The 13,228-nt window shown below is 52.1% G+C and overlaps 1 protein-coding gene across 1 annotated transcript in view; it reads left to right on the forward strand.

Moving 5' to 3' along the window:
• Positions 1–11,174, forward strand: part of ATCAY (ATCAY kinesin light chain interacting caytaxin) — a 31,822-nt gene extending 20,648 nt beyond the window's left edge. Inside the window, exons 8-13 of the mRNA XM_037042555.1 lie at positions 369–455; positions 3,083–3,181; positions 3,881–3,916; positions 5,855–5,926; positions 7,970–8,002; positions 9,438–11,174. Coding sequence (XP_036898450.1) covers positions 369–455; positions 3,083–3,181; positions 3,881–3,916; positions 5,855–5,926; positions 7,970–8,002; positions 9,438–9,447 — 337 coding nt within the window. The 3' untranslated portion in view covers positions 9,448–11,174. The remainder of the gene's footprint in view (positions 1–368; positions 456–3,082; positions 3,182–3,880; positions 3,917–5,854; positions 5,927–7,969; positions 8,003–9,437) is intronic.
• The last annotated feature ends 2,054 nt before the right edge of the window (positions 11,175–13,228 follow it).

Genomic DNA, 13,228 nt, shown 5'->3' on the forward strand with positions numbered 1-13,228 from the left:
ACTTCTGCAATGATCTGTTTTCCAAACAGGGTCTGTCCTGAGGTCCCGGGGGTTAGGGCTGCAACATGTGTATTGGGGGGGAACACAATTCAACAAGACCACACAGGTGGTCAGAACAAGGGTGCCCCTGAAAAACTTTCAGGAACGGGAGATGGCGTGGCCTTGCAGTCAAAAGCTCAGGTTCTCACGCAGGACAGAGCCAGCTCTGCCACTTGCAGACCCCACCAAGGGGCTTAGCTTCACAGAGACTTGCCTCCCCTGTAAAATCATGGCACCTACGGGGGTGGAGAGGAGGCAACACCAGTGAGCCCCTCCCCCCAGGGCTTGCCCCTGGGAGCCCACCTTGCTTCCTCTGCCTTCCCACACAGATTACGGAAAAACCTGAAGTCCCTAATCATCGTCCACCCTTCCTGGTTCATCCGCACCGTACTGGCCATCTCCCGCCCTTTCATCAGGTGAGAGTGTGACCTGTGTGTCAGTCTTTTTTTTTTTAATCTGCATTTCCCAGCTTCTTTACACTAAATACATATTATTAGGGTGCCAGGAGGGTCTGACCTACTCCTGGCCAATAAAATAATTCAGTGAACTGACGCGTGAACCCCCTTTGGGATTCATGACTCACCGGGAGGATTCACAGAGCTCAGAAAAGCTGCTACACTCACAGGTACAGTTTATCACAGCGGGAGGGTGGAAATGAAGATTGGCAACAGAAAAGGGTGCGAATGGGGGTCCAGGAGAAACCAGAAATGAGCTTCCAGTTGTCCCCTCCCAGTGGAGTCGTGCTGAGCCCTTAGTTCTCCCAACAGGGACGCGGGACGGCATGTGGAAGTGCCACCCGCCAGGAGGCTCACCGTGGCATACAGGGATGGAGGACCAAGTGGCCCACCCTAGTCACTCGGTCTCCAGCCACTACAGAAATCACACTGGCATTACATGGCCCAAGGCCCCCACCATGAATAGCACAGACTAGAGGGCAGCACCCCAGGACCTAGGTGACCCAAGGCACTCTTACCAGGTGGGACAATTCTAGGCTTCCAGGTAATCGCTCACGAGCACCGGGAGCCCAGGTCTCCCCTGCAGTGTGCAGGGGCAGCACACGCCGAGCCCGCGGGCTCCCCTTTTACGGAACAATACAGAAGCCCCTGGAAAAGCAGATCAAAGAAAACAACATTTGGCATGTTAAATGTCGTAGTCAATCACATAAACGTTGAATGTGCATTTAATTTAATGTCACTCCAAACACTGAATTGGATCAAGATCCTTCCTTTCCACATTCCCAGTCAAGAATCTGTGATGAGTTTAAGAGTCAGTCAGGGCTGTACTTGGCTTTGAAAGACACTCACAGCAGGAAGCATTTGTGAGAAGGCGAATTCAGGGTCTGTGCTTAAGGACTCCTAGTGTTAGTGAAAGCAGGTGCATAACACACTGGTTATGGAGCATTTGTGCTAACGACAAACCCACTGGGCAAACGGTGAGCATGCACTTCAGTCTAACAGAATTACATTCCGTCCTCAATGTCCCCTCATTCAAGGCAGGTCATTCACTCACTCTTGGTTGCTATTCCCATGATAAATTTTGAGGGCCTTGTTTTGAGCTTTCAAACTGAAAAAGAAGGGAGGTGGGGAAGTGAACCTCTCTGTTAAAAAGCCAAGGGAAGTAGAGACGGATTCTGAGCTGCAGTCAGTCTGGTCCTGAGGTTCTGCAACTGTATCTGCAAGAACACCCGTGTGTGTTCCAGGCTGATCAGAGTTCGGGAAAGTGCCGCCCGCTGACCTGGAGTTCTCCCTCCCACCCCCGCCCCCTCAGTGAGACAGAAAGCTCCGTGCACAGGCAGACAGCACGGTCACAGCAGATTCATTCGGGTGTCTCTTCCCACTGATGGGCGCGGTGGGTGAGACCACAATATCATGATGTGGTTTTTGCCTCTATTTATAGACCAGTGCTCAGGGCAGCAGGTGCCGGCTCTGAGAACCACAAAAAAACCTTCCTAACAAACCCCATCAGTCCCCGCTCAGAGCCTGCTGGACCTGGACACATTCAGGTACGGAGTGGACAACCCGACTCACTCCCTGCCTGTTTGCAATTTACCCTTCTGTCATGCCAGCCGGAGGGAGGCCTTGGGCTCTGAGAATAATTTTTTTACTAAAAAAATAAATCCGAACTGCATGAAAGCAGTTGGACTTGTTTGTTCCGGTGCACATGGCCGCTCTGTGACTCCCCGTGGGAAAACGTCTCTGTTGTCCCCTCGCCAGTCGCCACCGGCCTCTCCTGCGGAGCCGCTCTATTTTTCCCTGCTGTGCGCCGTAAGCTGCGGAGCTTATCACTGGGTACCGGAAAGCTTGAGCTGAATTTTTGTCTAATCCCTAAAAACAGATACAAAACTTCTTGACACACCCTTGTAGACATCTCACTCTATCTTACCTTTTTTTACTATTACTAGATTGCTTTCTTATGTATTGTACTGTTATATTCTCTTGGCATGACTTTTCTCATTGTTACAAAATTTCATTTTTCCTTGGAAAAAAGGGTGTATTTTATGTACACCAAAATTGGGTTTCAGTTAAAATTAAAAAATAAATAAATAACTGTGAGTCCAAAGCACCGCCTGGTGCCAGTCAGCCTGAGTCCGGGTTCCAACAGCGAGACGCCGTCCCGAGAGATTGAAGGGGAGTCAGCAGCCCCACATTTGCTTTTCTGTGCTCAAACGGTGACTGTGGTCCCCAGTGGTGATGAGAGCGCCAGGAAGGCGTTCTTGGAAAATTGACACAGCGGGGCACTTCTTAGGGTGGGTGGAGAGAGACAGCCTGGAGTCTGGTAGGACCTCTTGCTGCTCTGCTTCCTTTAAACAAGTACCTCAGCTCAGCAGGGGTCGGGGTCAGACACACAACCCGGGATCCTTCTCCTCTAGTGTGGGGGGACCCAAGGCTCTGCTCTGTCCACTGCAGTAGGGGTAGGTGGTGGGGCAGGGAGGCGATTTGAGCACAGGTGCTCAGGGCATCCTCAGATCGGGTTACGTGTGCCTGCCTGTCCACCACCGCTCCTCCTGGCTCTGGACCACAACACCTCCTTCTCCTCCTGGCAGCGTCAAATTCATCAGCAAGATCCAATACGTGCACAGCTTGGAAGACCTGGAGCAGCTCATCCCCATGGAACATGTGCAGATCCCAGACTGCGTGCTACAGTAAGTGTCCCCATGCCCTTTGAGTGCCCCCACCGGCATCCTCAGTGCTCCCAAGCACCTGAGGTCCCCACTCAGCTGAACACGGCCACCCAGGAACCAGATATGAGTGGCGGAGCAGCAGGACAGAGGGAATCAGTGAAACAGGAGCATGTGAGGTTAGAGAATAGTGTGTGCCTGGGGATCTAGTGCAGGGCAGGGCCAGCAAGCCATGGCTCATGACTTGTTTTTATAAAGTTTTATTGGCACACAGCCACACCCATTTTTTAACAGATCATCTATGGCTGTTTTCAAGCTGCAAATGAATTGTGTTAGTACAACCAAGACTGACCTGCAAAGCTGAAAATATTTACTCTCGGACCCTTTGCGGAAATACTTTGCCCTGGTGGAGGGAGGGGTTTGTAGACCAACCCATGTCAATGAGTGTGTTGCTTTATAACGGCACTCTTCAATCACTAGATCAGGAAAAAAAAATGCCTGCTGGTTGCATCTATACCAGATGCTGGAATATGCCAACAAAACAGATATTCCCTGCTCCAGGGGGCTTGCAAAGCAGCTCAGGAAGCGTGGAAAGGCCAGCAGACTGTCAGCTCTGGCTGTACTTGCTGCTCTGAAGCCCAGTTTATACCCAGAACTCCCCAGGCAGTGTGCCTACTGGGAAAGAAGGGCTGTGTCTCACATGCGGCTCCTTCTCTCTTCCAGGTATGAAGAGGAAAGGCTGAAGGCCAGGAGAGAAAGGTCTGTGCAGAGTGGCCCTGTCAGGGTGGGTGGGGGCTGGCGCGGAGCTGGGCTGGCATGTGGGGGGCAGCCAGAGGCTTTGGCTCAGCAGGGACTGATGTCACACCGGAGGCCCTGCTCTTCTCTTGAGGACTTGGAGTCTTCTCTTGAGGACTTCTCTTGAGACCCAAGTTCAGATTCAGGCTTCCTTACTTAGTCACAGAGGGACACTAGGCAAATAAAAAGTTCACAATGACCTTGAGGGTTATTGTGAAAAATCAGAAACAGTGTAGTAAAGTTAAAAAAATTGGTGGGCTCACAGCAATGATGACGATGATAAGTTCTCCCCTTACAGAGGCAGCACCAGCTCCATACTCACCCTGAAAGGCCCAGACACGCCCCTTTAAAACCTTATCACCTCCCTGTCCGTGATTGTCACAGACCTTCAGGGCTAGTCTGGTCCCACCCAGTTATGGAGTCCTTGTGCCATCTGCTGGATACTGTCACATCCCTCCCAAGAGCCGGGCAGGCCCAGGATGCTGACAACATCTTACAGCCTGGGTATCCGAGGCTCAGAGAGGGCCAGGCACCTGCCCACAGCCACACAGCAAGTCTGTGAGAGAGGTGGGGCTCGCAGTGGGTAGACAGTATGTATCACTGTCTGGCCCCGTGAGAGAACACAGGGTCACAGAGGCAACTAAGATAGAGTCCTAGACCAGAAGTTCCTTTAAATGGCAAAGGAGAATGACACCTCACCTGGTGAGGAAAGCAGGCCCTGGGGACAGGGAGGGGTGATGTCGGCAGATAAGACAAAAGTAATGAGCAAAAGTACAGCGGGCTCACAGTGTCACTTAATGTGACAGAGGGCAGCACCAGGGAGGTGGGGCTGAGGTGCAGGCAGGGGTCGCCATCCCTTGCTATTCGGGAATTTGTCCTCACTCCTCTCCTAGCTCTTTGCTCCTTCTTGCCTCCTCCCTTCCTTCCTCCCTCCTTTTCCTCTTTCCTTCTGCCCTGTAATTTAAAACATTTTTTAACTAAAAAAATTTTTTTACTTGCAATAACATTTACATAACGTCAAGTTCACCATTTTATCTATTTTCTTAAGTGCACAGTTCAGTGGCCATAAGTACGTTCCCACTGTTGTGCAGCCGTCCCCACCATCCGCCTCCAGAACCTTCTCACCTTCCCACACTGACACTCCGTCCCCATCACACACTGACTCCCACCCCTCCCCCGCCCCGGCCCCCACCGTCCACTTCCTGCCTCTTGTGGATCTGACTCCTCCAGGGCCTTCCTGTGAGCGGGACCATGCTGTTTTCCACAGTGGCTGCACCATTTTACGTTCTCACTGGCAAGGCACGGAGCTCCCCTTTCTCCCCATCCTTGTCGTTACTTTCCGTTTTTGTAATATAGTAGCCATCATAATGAATGTGAAGTAGTAATAACTCTTTCCTTGTTCTTTTTCTTTCCTCCTCCCTCCCTCCCTCCATCTCTCTCTTCCTGTTTCTTTCTGCCTCTCTCTCTCTCTCTCTCTCTCTCCCCCTGAGTCATGCTTCTCCTGACTCCCAAGCTGCGGCTATGAACAGGCACAGAAATATAACGCAAGCAGGGCGCCCACCTTCTGGAGTCCTAGCACAGGGGGCGACAGCATCCCTGGAACACACACAGAGATGCCTCCCAGGTTGATGAGCTGAGATACATGCTCCAAGGAAATGGTTCTTGGACTTTCCCTCTCCCCTGTCCGCCCCCACGCCCCTTCCTCACAGCTGCCTCATCTTCATTAACCTCTGGGCGATCAGGTCTCTCCACCCTCCTGGTCCCAGCAGTTGTTGGGGGCAGCAAAACCCTGTCCAAGCTGCCCTCGGGAATGGTGGGCCCGGGCCAGAGAGGCCAATGGGAACCTTGATCCCCTTCGCGCACACCACCTTGTCATCCCTAGTCACCTCTCTCTGTCCCCAGTGCAAGGCCGCAGCCGGAGTTCGTCCTGCCCAGGCCAGAAGAGAAGCCAGAGGCGGCCCCCGCAGAGCACAGGTAAGCACGCAACTGACCACACGTGGGGGCTGACACCCAGCGAGGGGTGCCGAGCCCACTGGAGTGCCCAGTAAAAGCAATCCTGATGTCACCGTGTTTTCCTGATGCCGATGTTATCAGGATGGAGAGACACAGACACAGGTGTGAGCCAGCCAGCGTGATGCCTGCTCTACTGTAAATGCTCAATGTTGGGGTCACTCTTCCCTGCACCCTGCGCTGTCCCACAGGGGCCCACCTCAGAGGCCACTATTTCAATTTGAAGAATTAACAATAAATAAAATTTAGAAATTCAATCCTCGGTCACCTGCCAGGTTTCAGGGCTCAGCGCACCTGCGCTGGACAACGTGTAAACAGATCTTGGTAACCGCCCGGGAAAGGTCCATGGGGCTCATGCTTCCAGAACCTGCCCGCCTCCTGGGCTTGCCTCACTCACTTATTTATTGTAAAATATACATATGTCATTATTGAAAGAGTTGTTTCTCTTTATTATTTTTAAAAGATTTTATTTTTATTTATTTTTAAAGAGAGAGGAAGGGAGAAAGAGAGGGAGAGAAACATCAGTGGGTTGCCTCTTGCACGCCCCCAACCTGGGGACCTGGCCTGCAACCCAGGCCTGTGCCCGGACCGGGAATTGAACTAGTGGCCCTTTGGTTCGCAGGCCAGCACTCAATCCACTGAGCCACACCAGCCCCCGGGTTGAAAATAAATACAGGCTCTTGTATTTATTTTTATTTATTTTTAGATTTTATTTATTTATTTATCTTTAGAGAGGAAGGGAAGGAGAGAAGGAGAGACACATCAATGTATGGTTGCCTCTTGTAAGTCCCCTGCTGAGAACTGGCCTGCAACCCAGGCATGTGCCCTGACTGAGTATTTTTATTTATTGATTTTAGGGAGAAAGATGAAGGGATAGAGAGACAGAAACACTGATTTGCTTTTCCACCCATTTATGCTTTCATTGGTTGATGCTTGATGGGCCCTGACTGGGGATCAAACCCACAACCTTGGTGTATCGGGTCAGCACTGTAACCGACTGAACCACCCAGCCAGCGCCCCTCACTCACTTATTTTTAATTGAGGTAAAATTCACAAAACACACAATGAGTCATTTTTTTAAAGATTTTATTTACTTATTTTTAGACAGAGGGGAAGGGAGAGAGAAAGAGGGAGAGAAGCATCAATGTGTGGTTGCTTCTTACACAACTCCCCACTGGGGACCCGACCCGCAACCCAGGCATGTGTCCTGACCAGGAATAGAACCTGTGACCCTTTGGCTTGCATGCCAGCATTCAATCCACTGAGCCACACCAGCCAGGGCCATGCAGTGACTCATTTTAAAGTATACCATTTAGTGCATTCACAATGGCAGTTCCTCTTTCTGGTTCCAGAACATCCCTCTTTCTAGTTTAGCCCAGAAGGACACCCTGTGCCTCTGAAGCAGTTGCTCCCATTCCCTCCCTCCACCTTCTTTTTTTTTTAAACCCACCAAATACCTACTGAAAGTCCTTCAGAGTGTAGACAAGCAGCAGGGCTCCACCCCCGCCCTCGCCCTGGGAAGACCCTCCCAACTTTCCTGTCTGTCAGGTCTGCCTCCTGCATTTGGTCCCTGTCAAACCCTCCTTCTGCCCTCAGGCTCCCACGGGCATTGGCTCTATCTTGGGACCATCCCCTCCTCTTCCCAGCATTCAGCACAAGCCAAGCACAGGGACCAAGGGCAGCTGGTGCCACCGAGAGACCAAGCTGTGGTCTCAGGTGAAGGTCCTCGTAGGTGACCTTTGTGCGAGTCCTTGTGGGTGTGTTTGGCTTCTCCAGGCCTGGCGGGTCCTGAGCCACATTACTGGCTTTGTTTTGCTTTAGAGAAGGGCCATGGCCAGTCTCCTATGACTGCCTGCCCTGGCTCATGTGTCTCTCAGAGACACACGCTGACACTAGCTTTGTGCCAGATAAAGACGAAGCTGTGCCAGCCATCATGGGGCTCAAAGACAAACGCCAAGCCTCTCAAAAGTGGGCAGATGATGTTAAGACTCCTCCTCTCTTCCACAGGTCTGCTCCAGTCGCAGAAGATCAGGAAACAAGGTGGGTAGGGAACAGAGAGATCTTGGAGGCTTTTTTGTTTGACATGTCATAAGTGGAGCCCACCCTAGCCAAACCCAGCCTGCCCACAGCCTGTCTCCGCGTCTCTGTCTGATTCTCAATGCCAGGAAAAGCCTTCTTGTGTGTTGAGGGCTCTGAAGACTTGCCTTGAGTTCAGTGATTTGCTGGAAGGACGGACAGAACTTGGCAAAGCTGCTATGCTCACGATTATGGTTTATTACAACAGGAGGATGGATTCGGGTAAAAATCAGCAGTAGGACAACCCCTAATTCCCCCAGCAAAAAGGCGGGCAATACTCAGGAAGTGTTGCCAACCGGGGGTGCCACTCACCTCAGCCTTGGTGTCCAGGGTACTACTGGGGTCAGTCACATATGCAGGGCTGACAGCCCACGTGGCTGACTTTTGTTCTAGCCCCTCAAGAGGCCAATCCGACGAGGCCCACCCTAAGCCACCTAACTAGCATAGCCTATCTAACGTAAACCAAAATCTCAGGTAAACAAAGTCACTCTTATCAGGCGGGACATTCCCAGGACTCTGAGGTGGCCTCCCAGGAGCTGGGTAAGAGCCACACCTTTCTTTGGAATGTGCAGCATTAATCCTTGACCACACTCTCTCCTACAAATCTGCAACACGCCTTAATACTACCCACGTGATGCAGGAAGCCCCAAGCTACAAAGCAAACATCAGAAACAGTCTTAGACCAGTACTGCCATGGGGATACTGAGCAAACACAGTTCTCAAGGCATTTTTGAAAAGACCATCTCAATCCATGCTTTCTGGCTATGAGTTTGCATCCAGGCGAAAAACACACCAGGGGATCATCCACCCTGAGCAAAAGTCAGCAGGTGCAACAATCAACAGAATTAGACCCCCTCCTGGGTATCTTCAGGTAGAAATGATTAAAGGCACAAAAGACGAAATTGTACAAAATGATGGACAGATGGGAGTTGGATAGATGGCTATGTGGATGGATGATGAATGAGTAGGTGGAAGGACAGATGGGCAGGTGGACGGAGGGATAGATAAGTGGACTGGTGGGCGGGGTGTGGATGGGTGTGGATGGGTTCCCTCCAGTCTGACCGAGGGCGCCAGCCCTGAGGCCTGTTCTGCGGGGGCACCAAGACAGAGGTCCCCTTCAGAACCACACCTGGAAGGTGGGTGGCAGGTGGCAGAACTTGGAGGGCAGCTGCCACCCTTGCTGCTAAGGGTGCAGCAAGGCTGGATGAGACCATGCTTTTGGATCCCACACCCATGGGACACTAGTTTCCACTTTCTTTAGAAAACAATAACAGGGAGCATTTCAGATTGTGCTTCCTGGCATATGTCATTAGTCTGACTCTGGTAAACTCTCATAAAAATTTCAAATAAAGGAAAAATGAAACCAGTAATAACTTGGCCTGTACTTTTCCCTCTCCAGCATGTCCTGAGGTGATGGGACTGCAGAGAACACAAAACAAAATGCCAGACGCCAAGGAACCTCTGTCAGACGCCCTCTGGCCCTGGATCTCGTCCCCACCTCACCCTGAACCCCAGCCTTCGGAGGGTGCCTGTTTCCTCCTCCCATCTCTGAAACCCAGCATCCTGTTTAGCTGCTTGAAAACATTTTTTAAAATGATGCAGTAGTCGTGCATTCTGGGAAAGAATCCAGCTCTCAGCCTTCACCCTTCCAGACTTGTGAGCTCACAGCCGAGAAGAGAGAAGCATGGGGCCTGTGTGTCCTGGGTGGCCTCAGAGTCCCCTACCACTGCACAAAGTCCTGGTTTAAGACCCTTCTCTTGCTTGACACCTGGCGGAGGTTGGAGCCATAGACGCCCACCAGCTCCCTGGCTGGATCTGGAACTTGTTCTTGTGCCTTTCCTCCCAGAATGGCCCCCGCAATCCTGGGCATCTGGCCAGGAAGCTTGGCTCCCCAATAGGGCTGTGCCCTGGGCACCTTCAACCTTATGACTTCTCCTCTAACTGGCCCCCTTTGTCTCTGAGAACACCCACATCTGATGGGACAGCACGAGCTCACAGCACCAGCGAGAGCTGCCGCTGCTCATCCTTGTCCTACACTCGCAAAATCACAGACTCTCCCAACCTAGAACATTCTCAAGCCCCTTTAACGCAGATGCCATGCCACAGGGCAATCCGATCAATACCTCATAAGGGAATGAGTTGTCCCCACTTCTCCAAACTCCCGATGCAGGGTTGGGATGTACCCCTTGGGTTCCCACCAAGAGCAGAGGCTGAGGAGCTGGCTCTGAAATAGGTTCATTTCGGGAACACAGACCAAGAAAAAGGAAGATACAGGGTATTGGATGTTTGTTTGTTTCAAAGGCCACCTAGAAACATAAACCCCAGTGGAATGGACGCTACAGCCACCTGCATTCAAAGGAGACAAACTTTCCTAATGTGGGCTAAACACCAATCAGGTGGCCTCTAGAGGTAGTGAGTGCCCCCTCTCCAGAGGTATTTAAGAAAAGACTGGACAGTGCTTGCAGAAACAGGTCCTCTGAGACCACTCCAATCCTAACAATCTGTTTCTATGAGTCTGAGCAAAAGTTGAGCAGGCACACACTCCAGGCCCCTATCTCTGTAGCTGGGTGTCACCAAGACTCAGTTTCCAAGCATGAGGTTCTTGGCCTCAGTGGGAGCGCCGAATGCCTATTGACCTGGGACAACAGTGGGCTGTATTTGGAGCTGTCCCAACAACAGGGGGGATCTAGTGGCGTTTAGTGCTAAGAAAAGGGATGCCCAGCGCTTTGCCGCGTCGAGGAACTGCCCCAATGCCAGTACCTCCCACCTGGAAAACTGCCAGGTTTCTGAGCTGCTCTGGGCCTGCATATGCCGGGACCTGGCATTGCCCCCACGAGGCTAGGACATTTGGGGGCCAGGAGGGGTTTTTGTAATGTGTAGTTCTTCTCTCTTTCCCAAATGTCAAATAAGGACAGGGACCCTGTTCTGGGCCCAGGTGAGTCACCTGGAGCCTAAGGCAGCCGAGTTTGGTGGATGGGCCTCTAGGCTGCCTCCGAAAGGCCTCTGTCCCAGGCCCTAAACTCCAGGTTCAGGTGGCCTGCTGTGCTCACCTGAGACCTCATGGTCCTGAGAGGCCCTAACTCCCACCGCAGTGACTGCAGCAACCCCTGAAAGGCTGGCACTTCGCTGCAGGAACCAGTTCGTTCTATTCCACCCAGTGACTACTAAGTGCCTGCAGCGGCGATGGACGATGGACTGACAAAGGTGCTGAGCCCATTCGGCCCACAAGACCCTGCAGGCTAAAGATTCTGGTGGCACAAGAAATTACAAGGTGTTCAATGAGGCCACCGTCCCTCCCGACCACCAGCACCACAGACAACCAATGGGCAAGCAGAACCAAGGACCCCGCCGGCTCAGCCACAGCGGCCCTTCCCGAGCAAAGAGAGACCCTGCCCCAGGAGGCTGTCTCCCGGCCAGCCACCCATCACAGGTGCAAGACGTTCTGAAGCACAGCTGCCTCCAAACGGGGCCACTGCATCTGGGCAGGCTGCTACCTGCAGCCTCTGACATCGGCTTTGTGGAAGATTTGTATTTGTGGGGCAGTTTTGGCCAAAATGCAACAGACCTGGATCCCTTGTCATGAAGGAACGTTGGGTTTTCCTCTTGTGACACACGGGGGCATCCTAAGTCCTGCCCCAAAGTCAAAGTTCACACACCCATCCTTCCCATGGCGAGTTTTGCGGTTTTTAAAGACAAAAAAAAAAAAGCAAACAAACCCACAATTCATTATGGTTATTGTTGTGATGTGAGAACATCATTTCCATAAACTTTGGGGGGGTTTTATGTGAAATAAACTATAACTGAGAACAGAGGGTTATTACTTTTGTCCATCTCCAAGGGCTGTGGCCCTCGCTGGTCTGGGGTGACCTTGGCTGACCTTGGGCCATCACCTCTCTTGTGTGGCTTCCATCTCTCAGCTGCAGAGAGGGGGCCTGAGGAGTTATTCCTGAGGCACTTCAGACACTGCCTCTTTGTGTTTCAAGTTCATTTCCCGACCCTGGCCACCAGCCCCCATCCCATGGTTATGGGGCCTTTCCAAAGTCACGCCATCAGTATAAACTCAGGTGTGTTTTAATGGGCTTCTTCCAAAGAGCAAGTTGCTTCTCCCATCTTTATCACTCTGGAACTATTTCAGGAACAAAGGCTGAAAGTCCAAATATGTAACAGCAGAAACTCCCTCTTATGACTTAGGAAATTACAAAGGTCTTAGGAACCGTGTGCTGGCAACTGGGACTAAGACCAAATAGATACTTATTATAAATCATGATATCACAATAATAATAAAAATAGCAATAATAATAACAGCCTGTGCCCAACTAGAATACTGAGGGGGAGACCGAGGCACAGAGAGATGAGGTGGCTCACCCAAGGTCACACAGGTCAGTTGGGAGACTATGCCCCTCACAGGGGGGGTGGAAGATTCAGTCTGGACATGCTCTCCAGCTCCACCAGTACGTAAGCAGTTGTTTGAACTTGGGCAAGTGTGTCCCTCAGCTCCCAGGGGTCCAGAGCAGGGACCAGCAAGGTCACGGCCCATCCCGCCTCATCCCCAGGCTGCTGAGAGGCACCGAGCCAAACCCGGTGACTCCTCCCGGCCTCACGTGGGCACTCAGTGAACCACCCCTGGTGTCACGCTGAGATTTTCTGGAGAAAGCCCAGGTCACTGGAGCACAGCTATCCTGGCACTCACCATTCTGACCTTAAGCCCGTCTTGGCACGCAGCCCCTTTGGAAAGGAGAGGTTCCACGGGGTAGGGAGGGCTGGTGGGAGGGGGCCTGGCACTGGTGCTGCTGCTACAGCGGGGATGGGGTGGGGGTGAGTGATGACTTCTCTTTCCTCAGTGTCACCAGAACCAGCCTTAATGTCAGGGTCAGGCTGGAGGACACACGGAGTGGGATATTTTTAGGAAGGAAGATGTGTGGCCTGTTATCTGCCCCGTGGGCGGTCTGGCTAGGAGGGGGAAAGAGGAGGGGAGAGAGTGGAGGGAAGAGGCAGATGGGGTGACATCTACTCGTAACCCCACCCAGCTGGCCCATGACTAATTTAGGCAAAAGGCAACATGCAGCTATTTTCATCCAGTGGGAACAGGTGTGGGGGCTGGGGGGCAGACGTGCCCCCACCGAGAGAGCCATGCTGCCAACAAGCCTCGCGGCCTCCCTCGTGGTGGCCTCTGGGCTGCCTGGGCCTATA

The sequence above is a fragment of the Sturnira hondurensis genome, unplaced genomic scaffold, assembly GCF_014824575.4.
Source record: "Sturnira hondurensis isolate 20B ecotype Veracruz unplaced genomic scaffold, ASM1482457v3 Scaffold0003693, whole genome shotgun sequence".
NCBI classification, from domain to species: Eukaryota; Metazoa; Chordata; class Mammalia; order Chiroptera; family Phyllostomidae; genus Sturnira; species Sturnira hondurensis.